General features: G+C 38.9%; 1 protein-coding gene across 1 annotated transcript in view; it reads left to right on the forward strand.

Moving 5' to 3' along the window:
• PAPPA2 (pappalysin 2) overlaps window positions 1–26,232 on the forward strand; it is a 300,507-nt gene that overhangs the window by 86,342 nt on the left and 187,933 nt on the right. The window contains exon 3 of the mRNA XM_068538389.1: window positions 16,802–16,947. Within this exon, the coding sequence (XP_068394490.1) occupies window positions 16,802–16,947 (146 nt within the window). The remainder of the gene's footprint in view (window positions 1–16,801; window positions 16,948–26,232) is intronic.

Raw genomic sequence — 26,232 nt, forward strand, 5'->3', positions numbered from 1 at the left:
TTTTGCCTTCACATCCGTCATTGGAGTTAATTCTTAGTTTATGTTACAGATGAGAAAATTGAGGTTCAGAAAGGTTAAATAATGTGTCCAGGATCACATAGCTAGTAAGTGACAGAGCTTGACTATAAATTCAGGTCTGTCTGATTCAGACTCATGCTTTAGAACCATACTTTAGTATAGAATAGGAGTTGACAAACTTTTTTGTAAATGGCCAGATAGTAAATACTTTTTAGTTTTCAGGTCACATATGGTCTCTCTTGCATCCTCTTCTTCTGTTTTTTTAAAAACAACTTTTAAATATATAAACATAATTCTTAGTTCACAGGCCATACAAAAAGTAGCCACAGCCTGGATTTGGCCTGTAGTCCGTAGTTGCAGACCTCTGGTCTAGAGTACACACACATGCACACAAACACATGCTCACACATATACACCTTTTAGAGGACATCGGTGATGAAAGGGTAATATGAAGCGTGCTGGGGTAGAAGGAGAACAATGGAGAAATCGCTTAGCTCTAGGTTTCCTGGGGAAAGGGAAATCCAGCTGGAATAGAATATCCATGGTAAACACAGGGAGACCACAAAAGTGTGAGTCATCACTAGGCCATAGTCTGAATGTGATCACTCAGCCAACAAATGATCCTCAGATGGCTTCAAAGCATTAATGTCAGGGGTGGGAGAGGGAGAGAGATTGAAGAAAGGAAATGTGTTCCTTAGACAGAATGCTGACCATGGCCTTCTGGAAAAGGAAGCACAACAGAGTGGCTGAAAGGGCGTGCCTTTCTGGGCCCCAACTCTCAGAGGAGAGGAGAGGGTGAGAGATAAGCCAGGAGGTGAGAGTGAAGAAGGGAAGGTGAGGAGGTTGCCTCTGTGTATGTATACAGACTTCTCTTTCCTCAGCCACAACAGCACTTGCAACTTTCAGATGGGCAGAAATGGTCTAGCATCTTTCTGTAATCCAAGTCTACGAATGGTAATGCAAAAGGCAAACAAAAAGTCTTCCATCAAAAGAGGACACACATGTACTGAAGGCTTATGAGAACTTATTACGTGAAAGGATGGAATTAGGAGCCTCTGTCCCTTGAGACATGATGACAAGCGAGCCTTGTCTGCAGGTTCCTATGGCTTCAGGAGAAGTTGGGAGCACCATCAGAAGGGCCCAGAAAGTTGTGGTGGATTTGGATCTTCCTATGTTGTGTATCCTTACAACCAGTCAGACTTGTCCTCGAGCATATGAGTGATAGGATATTTTTTAAACACCCATTTTTTTATTATTTAGCTGTCCTTTGCACTTCATTGTTTCATCAAAAGGAGTCAAATATGGACACAGAAATGTTTTCTGCATTCCAATGTATATGTCCCACAGTGGAATTTATTTTAATTCCTTTCAGGGACTCAGTATTGAGAAATATTTAGTCCATCACTAGAGGCAATACTGTACCATAGTTAGAGAAAGGGTTGTAGAATCAGAAGCATCTCAGTTCAAGTTTCAGCTTTCCACCAGTCACCAGCATAATGCAATAAATGCTGTGCTGGAGGGATACAGACTGTGCTAAGGTAGTACCTAGGCTAGAAACTAAGTCTAGACTCAGCAGTTGGGACGGATGTCAGGAAATTTTCCTGGAAGAGGTGACACCTCTACCGATTTTGATAATGGGTAGTTATTAGCAGAAAAGAACAAAGGAAAAGAACATTCTAGGCTGAAGAAATATTTGTGAAATTTCATGGAACCAAGAGAGGGAACATAACAGAGGTGCAGAGCTGTAAGTACTTTGGGGATTTAGAAAAACAATGTAAGAGAAATAATGGCCAGAGATGAAGTTAGACAGTTAACAAGGGGCTGGAGAGTATGTATACTGAGAGAGTATGTGAAGGAGTGTCCTTAAAGATAGGAGGTAAACTAAGAACGTGATGACATATGGAAGCCAACTGAAGAGGAAGTTTCAAGAAGAAAGTGATCAACAATGTCAAATGCCCCAGACAGGTCAAGAAGGTAAGGACAGAAGATGTCCACTGGGTAGAAAAACTGAGAGATTATTGGTGAATTTGAAGAGGACAATTTTACTGAGAATGTTGAAGATGAAAGCAGAACATTTTTGAGTTCAATTCATAATTAATGATTTTTCATTGCATAATATTCATAAATTCAAAATCTAAGAAAAAATCATATACTTTGAAATCATTAGTAACAACAGAAGTTCCTCTTTTTCCTACTCCTTAGTTTCTTCTAAGTAGGAGTTATAACTAACTGGATTTGGGAGAAGGTGGCATCAAAATATTTGTTCATGAACCCCAACTAACTAATCTACCTCTCCCTAATAAGTGGTTGGTTTCCTGTTCTATCTCCTCTCACAATGAGTATTTCACACCTTCTAAGTCTTCTCAAGTTTCTGTACCCGTCACTTCACTCCCCACTCTTAGGGAAGCCCCTCACCTTCTCCTTCATTAGGAAAGCAGCATAAATTAGAGGAGCATTCCCTTAATGAAATGCCTGACATCAATCCTCAAAACTATTTGCATTCTTTTCTCCCTTCCCTCCTCCCTTTCTAATGCATAAGAATCTTTCTCTTGATATTCAAGGAGATTCCCAGGAAGTGGTGCCTGAGACAGGAATTTTTGTAATTTACTGAGGGTTTCTTTTAGCAGAAAGGGATGAGGAAAACAGAATAAGTCAGGGCAAGGGTCTAAGCAAACATGTAGTCTCACAGTTCAATTCCACCGGGAGCTCTGGAGCATGAATTGCACCAAGGATTTGGTATCTTGGGGCAAAGGGCTGGCTTTTTGTACCCTCCTGTCAATCAGTCATTGTCTGCCAGCTGCCCTGGGAGGAGACAAGCATAATGTCCTGTGAGGCAGCTCCTATTTGGTGAAAGGGGATTTTTCCAAAGAAAAGGGCCAGCAGTGAACTGTTAGCAGCCAATATTCACAGCAGCTAGGGGTTGGTGGTACTTGCTTGGGTAGAGCACCAACAGTATCCACCACACTCCTGTGTACGGTGCATCTCTCCTGATGTGTTCTGCATTTAATTACCTTAATTATATCTTTCTTTCCTTTTTATATTATCTCCCCTTACTGGTGTCTTCCTATTAAACTCATTTAGTAATGCTTAAATCTCCTATCATAAACATTTTCCGTCCTCCACTACGTCTTCACTGTCAAGATTCTTGTCTATGCTCATTGTCTTCTCTTCCTTAAGAGCCACTCATTCTCCAGGCCACTGCAGTCTGGTTTCTGCCTCTACTGTTTTTCTGAAATTGCTTTTGTCAAAGTTACTGACCTTGTTTCTAGTTCTGGTGGAGAATTTTCTGTTCTTCTCTTACTTCAATTGCCAGGAACATTTGGATTGATATTCTCCCTTAGCTTTGGAGACGCCAACTCTCCTGGATTCCTTTCCTACCTCTTCATCACGGCTTCTCAGACCTCTCTGCCAATTTCTTTTCTTCCGCCTATTCCTTAAAGTTACTGTTCCTCAGTGTTTGATTCAATGTCTTCTCTTCTCACTCTATATACCTTTTCCTGGGCCAGACTGAGGCTTTTGAGACCATCAGAAAACATCACCCCTTCACTGTCCCATGATATGTAATTCAAAAGTAAACACATATTTTGGGGGGCTTGCCTGGTGGCACAGTGGTTGGGAATCCACCTGTCAATGCAGGGGACACAGGTTCGATCCCTGGTCCAGGAAGATCCCACATGCCGCAGAGGTACTAAGCCCATGCACCACAACTACTGAGCCTGCGCTCTAGAGCCCGAGAGCCACAACTACTGAGCCTGCGTGCACCACATCTACTGAAGCCTGCACGCCTAGAGCCCATGCTCCGCAACAAGAGATGCCACCACAATGAGAAGCCCACGCACCGCAACAAAGAGTAACCCCCGCTCTCCTCAACTAGAGAAAACCTGCATGCAGCAACGAAGAACCAATGCAGCCAAAAAAAAAGTAAACATATATTTTTAAAAAAAGCAAAATCAATATTGTCTCTCTGTAGTCTTTCAAATTGTACACTTCTGGATATAATTTTGAAAATGAACTAACTAGTGTATGCTCTCTCTCTCTCTCCCTCTGCTGGTTCCCTAAGCACACATTGTGTTGAGTGTACCCATTAGGAAGTCAGTAATGCACTACCTCATTCATTCTACAGTTTTCATTATCATCAATTTCTGAATTTATATACTGCTCAGGTCTAAAGAACCATATATACACCTGTCTAGTAAACATCTGTAATTTGCTTATCAGAGATGACTTCAAACCTTCACCCAGATCTGTTCCTCTTCCTATTTCTCACTTCAGTGAATTGTGCTAACCAGTTACTTAATTTAAAAACCTAGGAATCATTTTGGACTCTTCCTCTTCCTCACCCTAACCTCCTCCAATTAATCACCAATTGCTATTGGTTCTTTTCCTAAATCTCTCTCAAATCCAGCCACAGCCTTCTAATAGGCTTCTCTGCCTCCAGTTTTGCAAGCCTCAAATCCATTCTCCACATTTTCTTAAGACCAGTCTTTCCAAAAAGCAAATCTAATCGCGTTTCTTCCTTGCTTTAAAGAACTCTAAACTTCTTATCATGGTTTGTAAGACCTTTCAAGATCCAGCTGCTGTTACCCTCTTCAGTGTCAGTCTTTCTACTTCTCTCCAGCTCTCATGAACCACTTCCCTTCTCTTATCCATCGGGCCTTTCTACCAATGGCTACCTCTTCTTCCCATGCCATCTCCTCTCCAGGATAACTCCTTTTCATCTGCCAGGTTTTGGCATAGATGCCAATTCTGAGAAGACTTCTCTTAATCTTGGTCAAGTGCTCGGGTCCACAGATTCTCACCACACCTTTTACTCTCCCTGCCAGAGTACCTGCTGAGTCCCAGTGTGACTGCCCATTTCCTTGTCATCTCCCCATAAGGCCACCAACTCCATGAGGGTAGGAGTGCTACCTGGGCTTATCCATTGTATACTGGTTTTTCAGCACAGAGCCTGAGATTTAGTAGGTGCTTAGTAAATACTTTCTGAATGAATGAGTGTGTTGTCCCACCTTCTGAAATCAAAGTTTAAAGGATTTTCAATCATCAGTGTTTTTATAGGATTCATTCACCTTCCCCATGTCAGTAGAATATAAAGTTGAGAGTTCAGTTTGGTGCATGTGTACTGTCGAAAAGAACTGACTTCTGTGGTGTATGTGTGTATGTGTGTGCACGTGTATGACATATTACAGAAAGAATGTTTTGCTTGAAAACAGGATTTGAAGAAAACCTTTAAAAATGTTCTAAAGCAGTGGAAGAAAAAGCTATAGGAGAAGAGAAAAGAAACACACAAAATGACTAAAATACGGGATGACTTCAACTTTTACCATTAGTTGAAACACATCCTGTCTGCTCCAGTTACCCACAAGGACTACTTCTTCCCGGAAAAGCTTCCTATTTTTAAACCCAGTGTAATGTCTGTGGAATTACATTGCCCATTCCCACCCAGGCCCTGAGAGTTTATCATTATACAGTGTTTTTGCCAAGAATCTGCTCTGTCTTTAGTCATCAATAAAGAGTTGTCAAAGAACACGTATTTGGGGCTTTGGGCTTCAGCTTGGGGCATATTTTTGTCTCTTGCTCTCTACCAGAGACAGCAGATCCTATGTGCGACTCTTTGAAGTTTGACTCTTGTAGATGTAAGCGGGCCCTGTGGTTTAAGTGGATTCTGCAGCAGGGCAGTACTGGTGAACTTGAGACGGAGAAGAATGGGGTATTCTCTGCCTAATCTTCCAGTTAAAGCCCATCTGCACCATTGATATTTTCAACTAATATTAAATGAGCAATTAATAATATGCAAGATGATGTACTAAGTTGTTCTCACACTGAGAAAGACATGGTACTTGACTTCTGGGAGCATTGTCCAGCTAATGAAATAATGAAGCTCTATAATATTGAAATAAAGAATGCTCTATTATATATATATATATACACACACATACATACACACATGCATATATGTATCTATGTAAAGACCTATATATACATATATGTATATATATACATAATACATATAAACGTTATACATATGCATACATGTAAATGTATATATATGTAAAGACCAACACAGAAGAATACAAATAAGAAGAGAAAATTAATTCAAATCCCATGACCTGTTTCATCCCCTTCTAGATACCTAGATTGACATATGTATATGGTTTTAAATAAATAGAGTTATATTATACTTACTGTTGTACCATCAGCTTTTTCACTCAATAATATGTTGGGGGCATTTTTCCATTTTAATAAATATAAATCTAGATTATTTTTAATGACTTCATGGCATAAATATTATATACTTTTAATTTAACTTGCCAGATCCATGTTAATGGGAATTTACATTATATTTTGCTATTATACTCTTGTTTGCTATTATGCTATTCTATTAGCAGAATATACTATGCTATTATACTGCTGTGTTATTATACTGTATATTTTTGCTATTATTCCATTGCTGTTGGTGCATATTTGAAACTCATACAAATATCTTCTTAGGTTAAATATACAGAGGTAGGATTTCTGCTGTTGGCAAATGTTGCCAAAGTAGGCTTACGTATTGTAATTACATATTACAATCTGTTGTGTTATAGACTAGACTGAATGACTTAGAAACTCAGATTTTGGGGCTCATTTCAGGCTGGGGTGATTGGTGTGGGCTTCACAGAAAAAGTGAGATAGAAAATGGGCCTTGAACGTCAGATACATTTTTGATAATTATATATGTAAGGGAAGAACAGTATAAGCAAAGCAGGGAGGATAAAAACAAAAACAAACAAACAAAATGGCCTAAAACAAAAAAATCAGGGGCATATTTGATGTCAATGAGTAAATCAATTTACCTCGATCAATGGCGTAGTGGTGCTGGGGCGATCCTGGAGGGTAGGCTGGTCGTCAGATTAAGGGCAACTTTGAGTGGCAACTTAAAGGAAACCTAAAGGACTATTGTGTAGGGCACAGGGAACCAAGAGTGAACAGGAGAACACCAGTTTTGATGTCATATGGTGTAGACTGGAGTGCACATAACATTAGAGGGAGAAAAATAAGAAGACATTTTAGTACATGACAAATAAAGTAAAAAATGATCTATTCCAGACAGTGACAGTGGGAAGGGAAAAATAGGGATGTATTTTAGAGACTTTGTGAAAGAAGACTCTACAGAAGTTGGGACTGAACATCCAATTAGTCACCAACCTCTATAGAATCTTCTTTCACAAAGTCTCTAAACCACGGCTGCCATCACCGAGTCATGCTATGCCTGCTAGATCCACACCAGCAATGAGGGTTTGCCCCCATAGCCTGCCCCAAACCCTCACTGCCAGTGGCTGGGCAGTGGAACACTATCACCCAGCCCTGCTTGCAGGCAGAGAAAGAAGAAGCAGTCAGAAGTGAGGTCTTCATGTTACTGTCACCTTCTAACTAGAGCACAACTGATTGGTAGAATAAATCACATCCAGATCCCTAGGTGCAAGGGAGCTGGACAAATGTATATTTCAACTTTTCTGTCCTCCAGAAAAGGAAGACACAGGAGAAGGAAGGTAGAATTGATGTACACAAACCAATTGACAATATCCACCAAAAACTTCCACAACACCTTATTAATGTCTGCTTCTCTAAGCTGGTTTTTCACTCTGTCCCCCATTCTTGCATATAGTTCCATGCACATTATAATAGTGCCCTTCACCTTGCATTATAATCATATGTTTCCATGGTTATCTTCTTCACTAGACTGAGCTTCTTGAAAAAGAGTTATGTCTTCTGCATCTTTTCATTGCCAAGGCCCAACACAGTGACTCACAGATCCTAGTGAAACCAATTGAAGAACAGAGGAAAGAATGTGTGCTTCGGAGTTAGAGGAACTTGGGTTTAATACTTGCCTCCAAAACTTACAAGCTGTGTGGTTTTGGGCAAGTGACTTTATCTCTGTAAGCTTTAGTTTCTTATCTGTAAAATGAAATAATTACGCTAACTTCATAGACTTGTGAGCTTACGTGAGAGAATATATATGATATATATAAATATATATGCCATATATTTGGGATTCAGTTAATTGTGATCACTATTATTATTAGGGGCAAATAAATTATTGCCAGGTTAATGACTTATTCAATGGGTTTCTTAATGATTATTTATCTTGGCAGCAAGGCAGACTTTGAGGAGTTCAGGGTTTTTTTCCCTTCTGTATTATTATACTCTATTTTGCTTACTATTCTGAAAAACATAAATTTTTAAATTTATCATTCTTTGCATTTTTTATGTTTATGCTGGTTCTGGGCTTTATCTTTTTTGCGGGGGGGCTGTGTTGGATCTTCATTGCTGTGCGCGGGCTTTCTCTGGTTGTGGCGTGTGGGGGCTACTCTTCATTGCAGTGCACGGGCTTCTCATTGCGGTGGCTTCTCTTATTGCAGAGCAGGGATCTAGGCATGCAGGCTTCAGTAGTTACAGGATGTGGGCTCGGTAGTTGCGGCTTGTGGGCTCTAGAGCGCAGGCTCAGTAGTTCTGGCCCACGGGCCTAGTTGCTCCGCAGCATGTAGGATCTTCCCGGACCAGGGCTTGAACCCGTGTCCCCTGCGTTGCCAGGCGGATTCTTAACCACTGCACCACCAGGGAAGTCCCTGGGCCTTATCTTTTTTGACCCTATTTTTTTTAATAGTTTTGTGCTATTCCTCTTTCCAAAATCTATGTATGTTCTCTTAAAATTTTAACTCAGCAGGGAGTTCCCTTATAGAACCTGTTTTTTTTGATGTTTATCTCCTTTCTGCTTTATTGGGACAATCTAGAATTACATTGATTTTCAAGGTTTATGTCCTTCTACCTCCAAAGGGCCATTTTCCCCTTGAGAGTCCTAGGCCTTGGAATCATTACTGCCTTTTGGAAATCTGTTTTACTCAAACTCTAGTCCTTGATGTTACCATCAAGGCCTCGGCTATTGAAAAATTTAAATAGAGTTTCTTTCATTAAAGGAACTCTTTCATTCCATGTCACCATCTAGTTCTTTCTTATTAATAAGAACTAAAATAAATTATCATGACTCTTTGTTGTTTCCTGACCTTTTTGAGAGATATTATCAGGAAGTCAGAAAAAGTATTTATCAGAAGTGCTGCTATTGCTATTAGCAGCACCAGCCTTCTGGCAGAGACATTCTCATCTGAAGTTCTGGCTCATCACTATATTTTTATTTTGTGTCAATTTTGGAAACTGCTTTTGGGATGTATCAAAACTATCCCTTGCCTGACCACGCCAACAGTACTTTATGCCTAGAAAATTTTCATTGCTATTTTATTTTCACTAAATGTTTTCCATTGTGGGTTTACTTCAGGTGTCAGATTTCAGTTGTGTTTGCTTCCTTTTGCACTGTGGTATTACTTCTATTTCATTTAACTTTATTTCTTTCAAGCAAGGTCTACCCGTCCTCAGACATAGTCTATGATTAGCTCCCCATCAAGTCTTTAAGATGATACTTGCTTTCCTATATTATGATTTTTGAACTTTGTTGCTGGCTATGTAGACATCTGAGACCATAGGTGTTGGTATTAATAATATAAGGTTTACTGACAACTGTTTATGTGTGATTTTATAGATGTTATCTCATTTTTCTTCCCAAAAAGTATATGCAGATTATACTTTCATTATTGTCGTTTTACAGATAAGGACACTGAGGTGTAACGATGGTAGGCACCTTGCCAATGCCACATGGCCAGTGAGTGTTAGAGGTGGGACATGAGACCAAGTCATTCTGGCTTAAGCACCTGTTCTCAGGATGCTGACACATGCTACCTATGACTTTTGGTTTGGTTATTTTTTCTTAAGTTCAACTGGGTATCTCTTCCACCATGCTTTTCTTTTTCCTTATCCAGACCCAATAAGTTATCTGGGTATTTTTATGCTCCCCTTCCAAATAAATTTCAAGGTATGACTCCCTTGATAAAGTAGGTAAACTACTGCCAAGAACTGGAAACGTGGGATTTACTATTTTCTGCCTCAGAAGGCAATCACAAGTTCTTTTAAAACAAATTCTTTCGACACCATCTTTTGAAGCCAGATGTTCATTCTCTGTATGCTCTTTTCTTTTCCAAGGATACTATATGTTTAAATGAAAGAAGATATATTCGTTTTCTATTCCTGCTGCAACAAGTGACCACAAGCTTATTGGCTGAAAACAACACATATTTATTAACTTATTGTCCTGTAGGTCAGAAGTATGACGTGGTTCTCGCTGAGCTAACATCAAGGTGTTGTTAGGGTTGCATATCTTTCCGGAGGTTCTACAGGAGAAACCACTTCTTTGCCTTTTCCAGCTTCTAAAGGCTGCCCACATTCTTTGGCTTGCTGCCCCCTTCCTTCCCTCAGCTTCAAAGCCAGAAGTGTAGCATTTCTCTGAGTCTACTTCCATTGCCACCTCTCTTTCTCTGACAACAGGTGGGAAAGGTTCTCTGCTTATAAAGACTCATGTAATTAGATTAGACCCACTCAGATAATCCAGAATAGTCTCCCCATCTCAAAGTCTGTACTCTTAATCACCTCTGCAAAATCCATTTTGCCATGTAAAGTAATATAGTCCCAGGTTCCAGGGACTAGGACATGGACATCTTTGGGAGCATTATTCTGCCTACCATAGAAGATATTATGACATTAGACTTCATGTCCTTTAAATCTCCAGTTAGCTCTTTTATTTCAACCTCAAGTTCTTACAACACATAAAACTTTCTAGAGAATAATTCCATTTTACTTCTAGTAGTAATACTCTTTCCCACATGCATTAACAAAAGTGAGTTTTTTGGGTGTAATAATTCTTGTCAGTTTCTCCATATTTGAATTTCAAGAAGAAAATGTGTTCCCAGTTGATTATGTCTGAGTGATGATGATATCTAGCCTCTTTTGTGACATTCAGAAGAGAAACAGTAATCATCATGATGTCTTTTCTTCCTGGGGTCATTAGTAGGTTGTTGATTATAATGAGGGGAGTGAAGTGAAGGGGGGGATTATTGAAGGAAGAATCCTGGCTTTTCTTCTTGTGTCATGGAGAGGGTGATAGAGGTGGCATCAATTCAGAGAGAGACAATGGAGGAGAAGTGGGTGTGGGGAAGAAGACTATGAGTTCAGTCAGAGACAAACTGAATATCCTCCAGTCCACATACCCCCTGGGGACGAATGATGTCATACTACCATTAATAATCAAATTACATGAGCTCAGTGTATAGCTATAAAATCTTATCCTCATACATTGTCTTCTTTCTCTAGTATTTCTGGGAGTCTTCGGAAGGGTGTGCCTTAAAAATTCATGCCCACTGGCTTCTGTGGTTCTACTGCTGTTTGCTGTTGAATACTGGCAATGGTATTTACCTTGTCTGCTGACAGTCAGCATTTCCAGCTGATGCTTTGCCCTCACTGTTTCTCTAGGGAAAAGCTGGCCTTATTAGAGAACTGGCTTCTAATGCAACCCAAGGCTGTAAAACTCTCAAGTGTTAGAATGGTGCTGACATCCCTTAATTCTTTCCAGAAATGGAGAGAGTGTCCCTTCTCTTCAACTGGTACTTCATTTTGTTATTAGGCCATAAAGCATGGCTTATGTATCCTGGGTTACACCAATTTTCTTACAAAAAGAGTTCTTTTTGTTTCTTCCTGAGGAACTCGAAATCCAGTCTATAAAATTAGGTAATGGACAAAATGCCATGGTGGTTCTTCCCTGTTCTTGCCTTTTTATCTTTCTGTGGACACTGTCACATACTGCCTCTGTGTTTAGCCAAAAATCAGACACTTCTTGCAAATATATCCGTGGAAAAAAGTCCACAGATTCAGTAGTTGGACCACTATTTGAGATGCATTAAAACTCACTGTGTCCGAATTTTGTTTGTGCTCAGGTAGAACCACCCATAACATTGACATGTTGACTTCAAGATGTCTGTGGGTGATCCAGGTAGAGAGAGAGATATATATCTACCTGAGAGTTTTCCAAATACTGATGGTGCTTCAAAGTTCGAGAGTGGAAAAGTTCCCAACGGTGAACAAGGAGAGTGACAAAAGAATGGACTACAAACAGGACCCCAGGGAATAACTTTTAAGGATTAGAAGGGGAAAGAGAAACCCACAAAGGAGACTGAGAATCAGTGGTCACAAAAGCAAGAAGAGAATCAGGAAAGAGCGTTGCAATAAAAACAGAGAAGCAGAGAACTTTAAGAAACAGGAAGTAACTAACAATATAAAAACGAACCAAAGGATTCCAATAAAAAGGTGAATGAATTTTTTCCATTTTTGTGGGGAGGGACAACTAGGAGGTTACTAACAACTTCAACAAAAGCATTTTTGATAAAGTGGTTCTCATGAAAGCCAGGTTACAGTGGGATTAGTGGATACATGAAAAAAAGGGAAACAAATGTGAGATGAAGAAATTATCCATTCAAGAAGTTTGAATTGGAAAGGAAGAGGGTACTAGCTATGGTTTTCTCAGAAACCTCATCTTGTAGGACAAGAGGAAAGGGAATAAAAATAGGTAAGGAAGTAGATGTTTTGAGTGTGTGTGTGTGTGTGTGTGTATGTGTGCATGTGTGTATGTATGGGGGGGAGTGATAGAGTTCATGATAAATGGCTTCAATTTTATCATCAAAGAAGGAGGCACGATTATCTAAGAGTCAGAGGAGATTGAGGTTGCTGGGAGAGAAGGGGCAAGAAAAGAATGGTAAAGATTTCAAATAATTCCTGAAGAGGAGATGACCGTAATCAAATAAAAGTTTAGTCAAGTAGAACTAAAGATCCACGAGATCAGAAAATCCACCTGAGTAAAGGTGACAGTGAGAATGGTGTGCAAGAGTCATTGGCAGTAAGGAAGTAAAACGTAAGACTGTGTTTTCAGTGGATGTTTCACATAAATGTTGAAATTTCCTCAGGTGACTCTAGGATCTAAGGTAAAGGGGAAGACTGTGAGTCAGACTGTGAAGCCCTTGATGTGTATGGAGCAACCAAGAGGTGGGACAATGAAAGAAAGTAGAATGTATATGGTGACATAGTAGAGTGCCATGTGCCCAATAGCAGGAGGACTTTGACAGAGAAGAAAAAACTAAGTTTTCAAAGTGGCACTAGGCAGCTGGGAGAATGCTAGTTGGTACTCTGGGGACCTGTAAGCCCCACAGTGTGAGCACTGTCCAAGGACTGGGGGAGTAGGTCAAAGGGGATATTCACCCAGAGGAGGAAGCATAGTTGGCAAAGTGGATAGCAGATGGGGGTGGCAGAGGGAACCCTTCTGTGTATTTTGGGTCAAGAACCATGGTGTACAGTAAGGACAAGAAGGTTTAGATTTGACCAAACCCAAATATCCCAGATTCGGCACCGGTCATTTCTGTGATGGGAATTGGCTGAGGGTCCTTGGGAGCATCTGGTTTTGTTCTAATGGAGGCTGCCTTACCCGCTGTGGAGTGCAGTCAGGATCTTCCTCTGGAGGGAGCTTGGTCTGACTGTAGGAAGCAGGGCCCTGGGTCCCAATCTCAGGGCATACATGCATGCATTTTGTATGTCTTGTTTTTTAACATGTGAATTTTTGATGCTGATTCAACTTCCTTCAGACAGCTCAGGATCTTTTTCTTCTTTCTGGCCTGAATCATTTCTATCAGTGTATAAAGGAGTTATTCAACTGACTATTAAACTAGAGCACAAGAGCCATTATTTTTATATCCTTTCTCTTTTACTTAGTCAGAAACTAAGCAAGAGTTGGGGCTTGCATGGACACTTAGATACTAGAGTGTGGCTAGGGGTCAGCGGTCAAGGGACCCCAACAGAAATCATCTGGGGGACAAAGGAATGTGGTGGGCTGGACACCAGGCAATGTTTAATCCCAAACCAGTAGGTCACAGTGATAAAACAGTGAGGCAGCTGTGCATTCTTCCAGGAGGCATGTCAGAAATAATAGACTCAAGCAATGGGCAGAACAACTTGATATGTCAGCCTCAATGAAAGCTTGTTTTTGAGAAAATTTTTTATAAAGATCAAGATGCAGCTTCACTTTGGTCTGTCTGAGTCCTCAGGGAGAAGTTCATGGTGAGTATCTCAATCTAGAGTGTGGCGAGGATGAGTAAAGGGAGATCCTGGCAGAAATTAAGTAGATCAATGCAGTTCACCTCTCTTCATACATAGTTCTGGTCAGTTCATGGTCCCATGCTTTTTATGACATTTATGTATGTCGTTTCACCCTTCTTTGAATATTAAGTTCTTTTGGATGGATGACAAGTTTATCTCTTAATAAATCATTTCTGAAGCAAGATGTTAAGCTCTGAATTTTAGAATAATGGCCATTTTCTCCACCCTAGGTCTGAGCCAGGCTCTGGTCACATTAGTGGACAAGCTAAGACGTTTATCTTATTAGCTCTGATTAAATTCTGAAATGGTGTACATGTGTTATAATAGGCAAGGCAGTCTACATGCAAACTGGACACCCTGCTATCTACACTTTGCCCTTTTTTGGTTTATGGAATAATCTGGACAAAAATCTGTCTTCAACAAAATAAAACTTTCCTGTATCAATTCAATTAGTGACTGTTTCCAACTGTCTCTAGCTTTTAAAAATGTATTTTGTCCCTTATACTTGCCAACTTCTATCTATATCTCTATGGAGTGCAGGAATTAGAGTGACTGTACCCAGTTTGCCACAAATATGACATAAACACTCTCATCTGGAAGGGTAATTTATGGCTGGAGAGTGGAATGGGCAAGGAAGAAATGGGAGGTGAGTAGAACCAGCTAATGAGTTGGTGGTGGAAGAGTAGCCTCTTGGAGGGTGGCTCAAGGGGAATTAGTGCAACTGCTGGGTTGAGGGAGGATAGAAGGATGATGGCCAAGACTGGTAAGTGGCAGACAGAGAAGCCAGGAACACACAGATAGCCCGAGTAAACCATGCCAGGAACAGGGGGATTTGGGGAAAGTGAGGGGGGAGAAAAGAGAGAAAACTGTCAAGTTACCAATTCCTAATTTTAATGGGAACTCTGGAATAGGAACAGAGGATGCAGATTTTCTTCCTTGGTACCCTGAGCTGTACATAAGCTATCACTGATCCTCTCTGCCCGTCTTTCTTTCTTTTATTTTCTATTTGTTTCTTTCTTCCCTTTTCTTTCTTCTCTCTCTCCTCCCATCCACCCTCCCTCTTCTCCTTCTATCTGACCAATTAGACCACCTCCATGTTGAAGAGTTACTTGATGTCATCATAACTCCAAACCATCAATTTATCAATACAGGAAATTGTAATTATTTTTAATAAAGGAGAAAAGGAAAGGGAATGTGACTAATGTCCAGGGAAAACCAGGCGACAGTTCAAAAAACACTCCAGGAAAGTATCAGAAGGAATATCCCTCTGATCACATCTGACACCACTTCATGAAATTTGGATGATTTATTGGGGATGAGAATTACTTTTCCAAGATATTATAAGTCAATAAGAAAGAATATTTTAAAATCCCCATTCTCTCAAGCATTTTTGGTTCTAAAGCAAAATCTTTTTGTGTTTCTTTACTTTTATTCCCCTTTTTGGTTCTGTGCCAAAGAACATAAACACAGTCTCCTTTGCGATCTCTATTTCTTGAGTACTCCTTGCCAGTATATCCTACATGTGGATTAAATAGATGGCATCAACAGTGTAGTTGGGAGGCAAAGTGAACAGAAGAAGAAGGGTCAGGCTCTTCTATCCTGAGCTTCTGGGTTGAGAGATTTCAGTGTCTGCAGCTTGTCTACCAGAATAGCAAGAATAAAGCGTGAATCTATAAAGGAAATTACAACTGTGTTGAGAGAGCTGTCTGCACAGTTGAAGCTGTGATAGGATCATTCCTATCTTTGGAGTGGCATTCCCATGGCCACTATAGGAAGCATCCAGTGAATCCAAGGGGCCACTGGGTTCTGGTTTAGTTGTTCTTTCTTAAAATAGCTCTTCATTGAGTATGATGAAGCTCTGTTTCCCATAGTAAGGTTTTAAGTTTCACTGATGCCAGGAAGATGAAGGTCTTTGACTATATATGAGCTTAAAAAAAGATCAAATGCTTGTTTCCCTTTTTTTTATGGGCCATGGGGCATGTGTTTTTAATAGACCTTTAAGTCTGTGAATAAATTCAAACATAATATTACCTAGTGCTTTGAAGGCCACCAATAGAGATACTTGGTGAGTATCATAAGGTGGTCAGAGTAGGGGTAGAGAGTCTATGGATTAAGGGTCTATGGATTAAGAAAGAGAAATATATATAAAATTAACATTCTTTGCAGTAGCTTGTGATATCCTCTCCTACCTATAACTCATCTCTTTTTTTCCTGTTTTACTTTATATTTTCTGGCCACTATTTACCTTTAAAAATATGCCTGAAGCAAGCATATGCTGAAATAGAGATTCAATTGGTCTTCTTATCATAATAATGATCATGCAGTGTGATGGAAAGAACCAGAGACTGAGAGATGAAAGGCCTTCTTCACTGTGGGCTGGGGTGGGGGTAATTCTCAGGGCACAGACTTAAGAGTATTACTGGATTTATCTTGAAGAAATAATCTGGGTGTAGAGTGGAGAATTGAGTATGACGTCAAATACTGACTATCCATATAAATATTATGGTGCTAAAAAGGTAGGATATTGTTTATCTTGGAATAAATATCCTAAATGTGTATTAGTGCATTTTTGAGAGCTTCATAACACCTGGTCTTGCCCTCTCTGCTCCTCTCCTCTAAAAAGCAATGCTGGTTGGGAGAGTCAGAGTCTGATTAGGTCTGGCTCTACTGTTCTCTACGGACTGATCCTTTGGTGTGACATTTCCTCCTCTTACGTGCTCTCCAGGGCGTACATGAGTGTGAAGGAGCTGAAAGAGGCACTGCAGCTCAACAGCACTCACTTCCTCAATGTCTACTTTGCCAGCTCAGTGCGGGAAGACCTTGCAGGTGCTGCCACCTGGCCTTGGGACAAGGAAGCCATCAGTCACCTGGGTAAGTAAAGTGAATACCAACTATAGTAGGAAAAATGAGGAGATTGGAAGGGAGTCCATGAAAGTGCATTTGGGGAAAAAACGGAGAGAAAAATAAATTTACTTAATGAATTAGCTGCTTTGGTCTGAGAATAGCTTTTGGGAGAATCTTTCAAAATGTTTCAGTGCAGACAGGTAAGATGTATTAGAGCAAACAGTGGCAAAATCTCAGAATGTCCTAGACCGAATCTATAATCTAGACGTTAATAAATTGCTGACGTGGAATAAGATCCATTTTATGTCTTGGAGAGCCTCAAGGGGGAAACTAGCAAGAAGGTGGCTAGACTGTGAAACCTGGTTTGCAGTAAACACTGAGCCAGAAGGTTGCTGGTCTTCTTGCATGGATTGGAATCCTGAGGAGATTCTGGGAAATTCAAACAGGTGGGGAGCTTGCCTGCTTACCTAGGAAAAAGGTGACACCTTAATACTGAGTGGAACTACTACATGCTTAAGTTAATTCCTTTTATTACAATATCTTATCATTATTGTAAAAGAAATACTGACCAATCAATAGAATCATTAAATCAGTTCATGTGGATGAAGAGTAATTATTCAATATAATTTGTATATACTTTCAAAGAGTCTTGAGTAGGATTCTACCAAAACTTACTTTAAAACTGAATTACCATAATTGAGAGGAATTTTTCATGTTGGAAAGAGAATGCTTGAAGGAGACCAGAAACCATTTTATGAGTGATTTAAAAGAGATTATGCAAAATTAATCTTCTTAGTAGTCAAATACGAAGCAGAGAGAAATAAACTGAATAAACATCACATAATACTGTATATGTCAAACCCATGTATGATGGGGTCATTGTGAAGTGGAGTCCAGAATATTGAAATGATAATCAAATAAAATATGAGCAAGTGTCCAAAGGATTGGGGAAGGAAAATGATGAGCAGTAGGTTAGCAATAGGTGAAAAAATGTTGTGGCTGTTCAAGAGGAAACCAGAACATAAAAATCCTTGTAGTGAATCAGGTCAACATCCAGAAGGGGTATATATCTCAAGCAAAGGAGGAGACAATGAAAAGTTAAACCTGTGGTGATCCAAACTGAATGCTTTGTTAGTATGCTGGATTTCATTGGCTCTATAGTATCTGATAGTTTTAAGGCTCTGCAGTCCTTTTATCACTAAATTTTGTATTTTCAGTTCTCAGTATATTAGAAGTCAGAAATTTGTGAGATGAGTGGAGGTTTCCAGGTGAAAGCTAATGTGAGTCATTCTAGTCTTCAAAGTAGCAACAAGTGAGCTAGAAGGTTACATTCCAATAATTCATTTAGCAGTGAGTTTGAGTATCTTGAATTATCCTCATGAAAAACAATACTAGCAGAGGAGCATGTAACACTGTAAGAAATTACCTCCAAATTGGTTCATACCTGATTCACCAAAGGTTACCTTTTTGGTATATATGACAGCTAGGTTTACCCAGCAATTGTTTCTATGAATCCTAGGTCTATCATTGGATACTAAATCTACTTGTTCAAAAAACCTAAAAAAATGATCTTCCTGGCCATTATGGAGACAAATCTTGGCCTCTTGATAAGAATTATTGGACTGGGAGCAGAGCCCTAAATATTTTTCTAACTTTGTTGGCACTAGGCCATTGACAAGATTCATTTAACTATAAAAGTGGAAAAAAAAAAAAATTAACTATTTGAAGACATCAGACATCAGCCAAGACAACGAGGATTTGAGGGACCCAATCCCAGTGAGAAGAAAAATACATTGAAGTGAGCTCTACATATAACTCAGATTTTTTCTCCTTTAGGGAAATTGCCAAAATCTCAGTGAAAGTAATAGAGGCAGAGCAGAGAGAAGCAGCCTAAAGCTTGCTTCTCGCTACTGAGGAGACAAAAATTAAAGTTCAGGCCTTCTAAGGCATCCAGACTTGAGGGACCAAGCTTCCAGAGAGATAGAAATCATGAAAAAAATGAGCCTGATAGTCTGCTCATAATTTGAAGATATTTTCTAATTACTAAACTATGCATGCTGAGGGCCAGTGGCCATAAAACAAGTATAAAATAACTGCTAACAGATTAAAAAACTGAACAGTGATTTCAGGAATCTCATAGTGGAGGGGACAAAAAAATGAAGTTGAGGTCCTATCAAGGAGGGGCTTTGAGATACCCTTTGTGTGAGGGAAAGTACAAATCACCTAGCTTACACAAAGCCTAAAATTCAGCCTGAAACACTCTTAAATCCCTGTTTGGAGGAAGGTCATCTGCCTATATTTAACTGCCTAACAAAAGAAAATTAAATATGTTCTGGAGGAAGACAATATCATCAAAAGCCTCTACAAGTTTTCATGCACAGTGGCCAGAAATCAGTAAAAAAAAAAAAAAAAAATTACCAGTTATGCCAGAGATAGGACCAAATGATGGTAAACTAAACTAAACAAAGAAACAAATAATCACTAAATAAATGCAGACCCACAGATTATCCAGATATTGGAGTTATTGAATATTGGCTTAAGATAATTGTGATTAATATGCTCAAAAATAGATAAAAAGGTGAAGAGTATCTTCAGAAAACTAGAATCTATATTAATGAATAAAATGGAAATTTTAGGACAAAAATACAGTAACTGAAATTAAGAAATTAATAGATTGGTTTATGAGCAGGAGAAAGGTTTAATGAACTAGAAAACTGTAGAAAACATACATATTGAAGCTCAGAGAGAAAAAGTGATGGAAAAATATAGAAAACAACTTGGGACATTTGAGATCTGATGAAAAATTCCTAACGTAAATTGGAGTTCTAGAAGAAGAGGAGAAAGATATTGGGGCAGAAATAATATCAAAGAGATAGCTGCTGAGAATTTTTCAGGGTGACAAAAAATATTAAACCACAGATTCAAAATGTTTTACAAACCCCAAGAAGGATAAATAGAAAGAAAATCACAACTAGATTCATTATAGCAAAAGTGCTGAAAAACCTCAGAAGTAGCCAGAGAAAAAAGTTACGTTACTTTAAAAGGAGCAACAATAAGATTGACAGGCTGACCTTTCAACAGAAACTATGGAAGTCAGAAGACAACAGATTGATATTGTTTTAAAAATGCTAAAAGAGAATTATTGCCACTTTATAATACTATGTTCAACAAAAATCTTTTAAAATGAAGACAAATTAAACATATTTTCAGATAAAAACTGAGGTAATTTAAAACCAGCAGTAAAATAAATACTGAAGAAAGCTATCCAAACAGAAAGAAAATGACTCCAAAAGGAAACAGAGACATGCAAAAAGAAATGAATCACACTAGAAAGGATAAAAATATTAAAAGTAATAACAATGTCTTTTTGGCTTAAAATATATGTAGAGTTAAAATATGATGACAATGGCACGAAAGACAAGAAGTAAATAAAATTATATAATTTAAGGCCCCTTCTACACCAGTATCTGGAAAAAATACTGATTTATTAATTTTAGATAGCTTATCCACACCTTATATTATTACAAGAATTAACTCAAAATAGATCATAGGCTTAAATATAAAAAGTAAAACTATATAACTTTAAAAAGAAAACATAAGAGAAAATCTTCAGGGCAAGACTAGGTGAAGAGTGCTTATATATGACACCCAAAGCATAGTCCATAAAAATGAAAACTGATAAATTGGACTTAATCAAAATTAAAACTTTTTCTCTGAGAAACACTCTGTTAAGATGAACAAGGAAATGGCAGTCTTAGAGAAAGTATTTGCAAACCACACATCTTGCAAAGGATTTATATCTAGAATATATTAAGAACTTTCAAAACAAGAGTAAAACAAACAAGCAAATATTCCAGTTAGAAAACGGACAAAAACACAGACATTTTACCAAAGAGAATATACAGATGGAAAATAAGCACATGAAAAGATATTCAATATCATTAACCATTAGGGAAAAGCAAATCAAAGCCACAATGAGGTATCACTATACTTATTAGTAGAGCTAAAAGAAATAGTAACAATACTAAATGCTGATGAGGATGCAGAGAAACTGGATATTGCATATATTGCTGATGGGAAAGTAAAATGGCACAGCCACTCTGGAGAACACTTTGGCAGTTTCTTATAAAATTAAACATACAGGGCTTCCCCGGTGGCACAGTGGTTGAGAATCTGCCTGCCAATGCAGGGGACACGGGTTCGAGCCCTGGTCTGGGAAGATCCCACATGCCGTGGAGCAACTGGGCCCGTGAGCCACAATTACTGAGCCTGCGCGTCTGGAGCCTGTGCTCCGCAATAAGAGAGGCCGCGATAGTGAGAGGCCCGTGCACCGCGATGAAGAGTGGCCCCCGCTTGCCACAACTAGAGAAAGCCCTCGCACAGAAACAAAGACCCAACACAGCCATAAATAAATAAATTTTAAAAAAAATGGGCAAGCAACACAGAATAGGGTAAATTAAAAAAAAAAAAATTAAACATACACTTACCATATGACCCAGCAATTGGACTGTTGGACATTTATCCCAGAGAAATGAAAACATGTCCACTCGAAACCCAGCTTTATTTGTAATAGCTCCAAACTGGAAATGATAAAGTGTTCTTCAGTGCTAACTGCTTAAGCAAACTGTGATACATCTGCACAATGGAATATCACACAGCAATAAAAAGAAACAAAGTATTAATACATGCAACAACTTAGGTGGATGTCAAGGGTATTATACGGAGTGAAAAAAAAATCTCACAAGTTGCACACTTATGATTTAGTGTAGTATTCTCAAAATTTTATGTGGTATTCTCAAGATTAAAAAAAAAAAAAAACTAACAGAGATAGAGAACAAATTAGCGGTTCCTAGGAGTTAGGAATGAGGTGAGGGGTGTGGGAGAGAGGGGTATGTGTGTGGAGTGACTTAAAGGATACTAGAGGAGAAATCTTAATGGTAGTTACACAAAGGTATACATACATGTGATAAAATTGCATAGAACTACACACAAACACACACTTGCACGTGCACACATACACACACATTCACAAGCCTGCATGCGAAAACTGGTGAAATCTAAATAAGGTCTGTGGCTTCTTTGCATGAGTAGAACACTTCACATATAGCAGGTGCTCCCTGAATGCTCACTGATTGAAGGGATAACTGAATAAATGAGTGAAGCTATCAAATTTAAATAGTTTCAAGAAATGTTTGAATTATCTCATGAGTCACTGACTCATAATGAATTGCAAAAGAAGCTAGGGATATTTATATTTTATTCTTAAACCGTTTAGAAATAACTAGTTCCCCTACAACAAGTTTCTTAATGTGCATTTAAGAAGTAGAAGGCTAGCTGAAAATCTGACTCAATATGAAACTTCTCATGTTATTATTTATTTTTTCTTGTTCAGTCATAACTGTGATTGAACAAAGGAATCATACTGACCTAAATCGGGTGTAGAGTAATACAGACAGCTGGCATAACATGATAGAGGAAGACATTTAGGATTTTCTAAACAGAGTCTTTTCAAGACTCAAGATAAGATTATCTGTGTCAACATTCAAGACCCTGTATTTTGAGGGTCAGCTGAGTGACCTGGCAGATAAGTACGCTAGTTTTAAGACTGAATCCAATTTCTGACTACAAATGGCTTAAGTCACTATGAGGAAAGGCCAAGGTAATCTGTGGTCCATCAACACCATTTCTGGCCTTTAGCATGATTTTGTACTTTTAATGTTGTGGTAATGCAGGGCAGAATTTTTTATAAGTAAAGTAAATGAATAAATGAGATCCCCTTGAGCTCAGTGGTTTGAATATCTTTAACCTTAGTATACAGCACTTAAACTGAAAACATATCTTCAAAGGCAGAAGACTTAAATTAGTGGTAAACCAGACCTTTTATAAACCATTGATATCATACTCATAATTATTTATTCATTCATTCAAAGAAAAACTGTTGAATCTATTTCATGGCAATATCAGAGATAGCATAATTAAAAGGAGTCCACCGTAAAGGTTTGCACAGCACAACTGGGATACAGACATGCAAATACACACTTATAATAGTACACGATGCTGCCACACAGGAGGTCAAGTAGGAACATGATGAGAAAGTGCCTGATTGTGCTGAAAACATCAGGGAAGAAGGGAAGAGTTCCCAGAGGGGCTGAGGCTTGAGGGGAGAGTTGAAAGATGAGCAGGAGTTTGCTTGGCAGACAATGAGAGGGCAGTTCATAGTGAAAGAAATGGTAAATGCCAAGGTTTAGACTGTTAAAAACCTAGACTTGCTTAGAAGTGGAATGTCCTTGGAATGGCTAGAGCAGAGCTCTTCAAACTTATTTTTGCTCTCTTGTACCTCCTAAAAGACTTTTGAAAAACTCTGTACCCCTTCATCAATTTTAAAAGTAACACCTAAAAATTTAACCATAAGTTTAAATTATAGCAAAGAATATAATTTCTGGCATATTATTTTAAATTATTGATATTTAAAAATACATTTTAAATCTACTCTTCTAAATGTATCTTTGGTAACATAATTTGATAATCACCATCATTCATTAAAAAAATTCATGGTCATGCACTTTTTTAACATTGAGAAATTATTCATTGCTCCTTTTTTTGCTTTGAATTTGTGTTTCCATTTCATCGCTCCTATAGAACTTTATACTAATGTAACATATAAATATACTTTTTTCAAAGTCTTTAGTTAGTCACCTATTTCTCTGCTAAAAACATATTTTGAATAAAAACAAACATTTTGTGATATTTGTAATTAAAGTTTTTATTTTGAGATCATTGAATATTCACGTATAGTTGTAAGAAATAGTACAAAGAGATTCCACATACGCTTTACCCATTTTCCTCTGGTGGTACTACCTTGCAAACCTGTAATACAATATCACAAGCAGGATATTACCATTGATATTGATCATAAGTTATAACATGTTAAAAATTTGTTCTCAATTGAGTTAGCTTTTGAAATGATTCCTTGTCCAAAATTGATCAAAACAATATTTTAAAATGTTGATTAATGAATAGTAAACAAAGTGGAAAATACATATTTAATGAGCCAAGAGTGGCTTTTCTCTCCCAGATTAGTTCTTGTGTCAGTGGATGAAGAGTAATTATTGGTATAATAAGACAGGATTTAGCATCATTTATATTGCTTTTTTTTTCTTTTATAGCTCTAAGTACTGAGAAACTTTGTTCACATAAATAAGTAGATGGGGAAAAAAAGAGTTCTGTTTGACTGAGTGGATGATGGTGCCAAGGTAGAAAATATAGAAAAAGCAGGAGCAAAGGGGGAGGCAGTTTGGTTTCGGAGGTGTTGAATTTGGGATCTCTACAAATTTGACCATGAAAGGCACTTCCACAAAAGCAGAAGGAGGAGCAGGATTCAGGCGTGTACCAGACAACAAAGGAGAGAGGGGTTTGAGCAAGTCCCTTGTGGCCCACAAATATGAGTGCTTCAGAGAGATGAAGTAAGTACAAGGGCATCTTGGCCAGGTTAGAGAGGACAGTCGGTCTCTCTCTGGCACAGAAGTTAGGCACTTCAGAGTGTTCTGGACCAACCATCTTCCTTAATTGTTCTAGGGAATGTCTGTACTGCCAAGGAACATTCAGAGATCCTGATCAGATCATAAGCAACATGCCCCAATGCATGGGACCCAAGAATCTTGTGGGAGGGAACTTGAACCTGGCTCACAATGGGGCTTTAGACATATGGGATCTTCCAAGGAGTCCAGATAATGTGACCCTCAGAGGAAAAAAATGTCTTAGAGTGATAGGGTGGGCTATGGCTTCCGAAAGATAGGAAGAAATGTATCTTGAGCAAGTCACCTCACATATAAAATGGGAATAACAAGCATGAGGAAGACTACCTGGCACATAGTAGGGTTTCAATAAATATTAGCTCCATTAGTAGTAGTAGCAGCAGCAGCAATAGAAGTTCCAAATACCATGGCTGCTGTTGCTGGTTGGGCCCTTAGCTTCCCACCTACTTCATCTCCATCCTAGAGATTTTCAGTGCCCTAGAAAGATGTTGGCTTTCTAGGGGGGGAAAAAAGTGTTTTTAGGTGTCCAATTGCTTGCAGTGGTAAAGCAGCTTATAAGAAACAAAGGGAGGCTCCTTATAAGTCACAGAAGGAAAGAATAAATTATTGTTGGCAGTTTGGGGGAGACGGGTAGTGCCTGATGAGGATCTGTGGGTGTCATGGGGCCAGATGGACTGGAGAACAGCTACCACAGGGGTGACGCAGATGTGGCAGGCATCTGGCAGAAAGCAAAGCAATAGCTGCATGAGGGGATAAGGGGAAGACAAAAGCAGCAGACATGAGCTCTGAGGGGAGATATCCTACCCTCAACTAGAACTTTTATAGGGGATCCCCCCAACCCCAAACAAAGCTTAACTTCCTCCTAACCAAACAGTTGACATTGAGATTAGGGTGTTACATCAATTGTGACACATTCATGCACAATGTGGGTGAGAAATAGACATTGATTTGGCAAGTGGGAAGTCTCTGGTTATCTCAGCCTAATTGTTTCTGTGGAGTATGGGTGCAGGAGCCAGCGTGGGAGAGGTGGAAGAATCCACAGGAGGTAAAGGGAAGTACACTCTGGTGCAACAAATCACTGAATGGTTGGGCTAGAGCAAAGCAATTTTGTTCCTCTCCACTCTGTCCCCTCTTCACTATGCCAGAGTGGAGTGATTCTTCCCCAAGACAAGGAATAAACAGGACATGTAAACTGGAGCACACCATGTCCATATGAGGACTTAGAGCGTCATTAATGAGACAGGCTACAGGACATGAACAGGATGAGGACTGTTCCTTGGAATTACCCACTGGCTGCTACTGTAGATTATTTGTCAGAAGATAATATTCAGCAAATGGGGTAATTTTAGGTGCCTTGGGGTTTCAAACATAGTGAACACTCTTGGATATTGAAACTTTGGAAAAAATTATCCTAGGGTATGAACTAAATGCCCTGAAATTGGGGTGTCCCAAAGATAGGTTTATACGTTTATAAGTAGGTGGAATAAATAATCACCTTTGTGTGTGATGCCTTGAAAGATCTCCTTTCTTAAAATATGTCCTAGTAATCATTGAATCTTTAGTGCCTAGAACAGTACCTGACACTGAATAGATGCTCAATAAATGCTGAATTGATAAATCAATTGTAGAAAATATCTTACCCATTCATACTCTGTAGTATGAGGTTGTGGGTGTTTGAAGTACTGCCCTCATGCAGAAACAAGGAAAGGAGTACATCATAAGTCTCCAAGGCCTCAGTGATAACATCTTCAGTTTTCGTTAATCAAATGACTTTTCT

The sequence above is a fragment of the Eschrichtius robustus genome, chromosome 3 (genome assembly GCF_028021215.1).
Source record: "Eschrichtius robustus isolate mEscRob2 chromosome 3, mEscRob2.pri, whole genome shotgun sequence".
In the NCBI taxonomy this organism is placed as follows: domain Eukaryota; kingdom Metazoa; phylum Chordata; class Mammalia; order Artiodactyla; family Eschrichtiidae; genus Eschrichtius; species Eschrichtius robustus.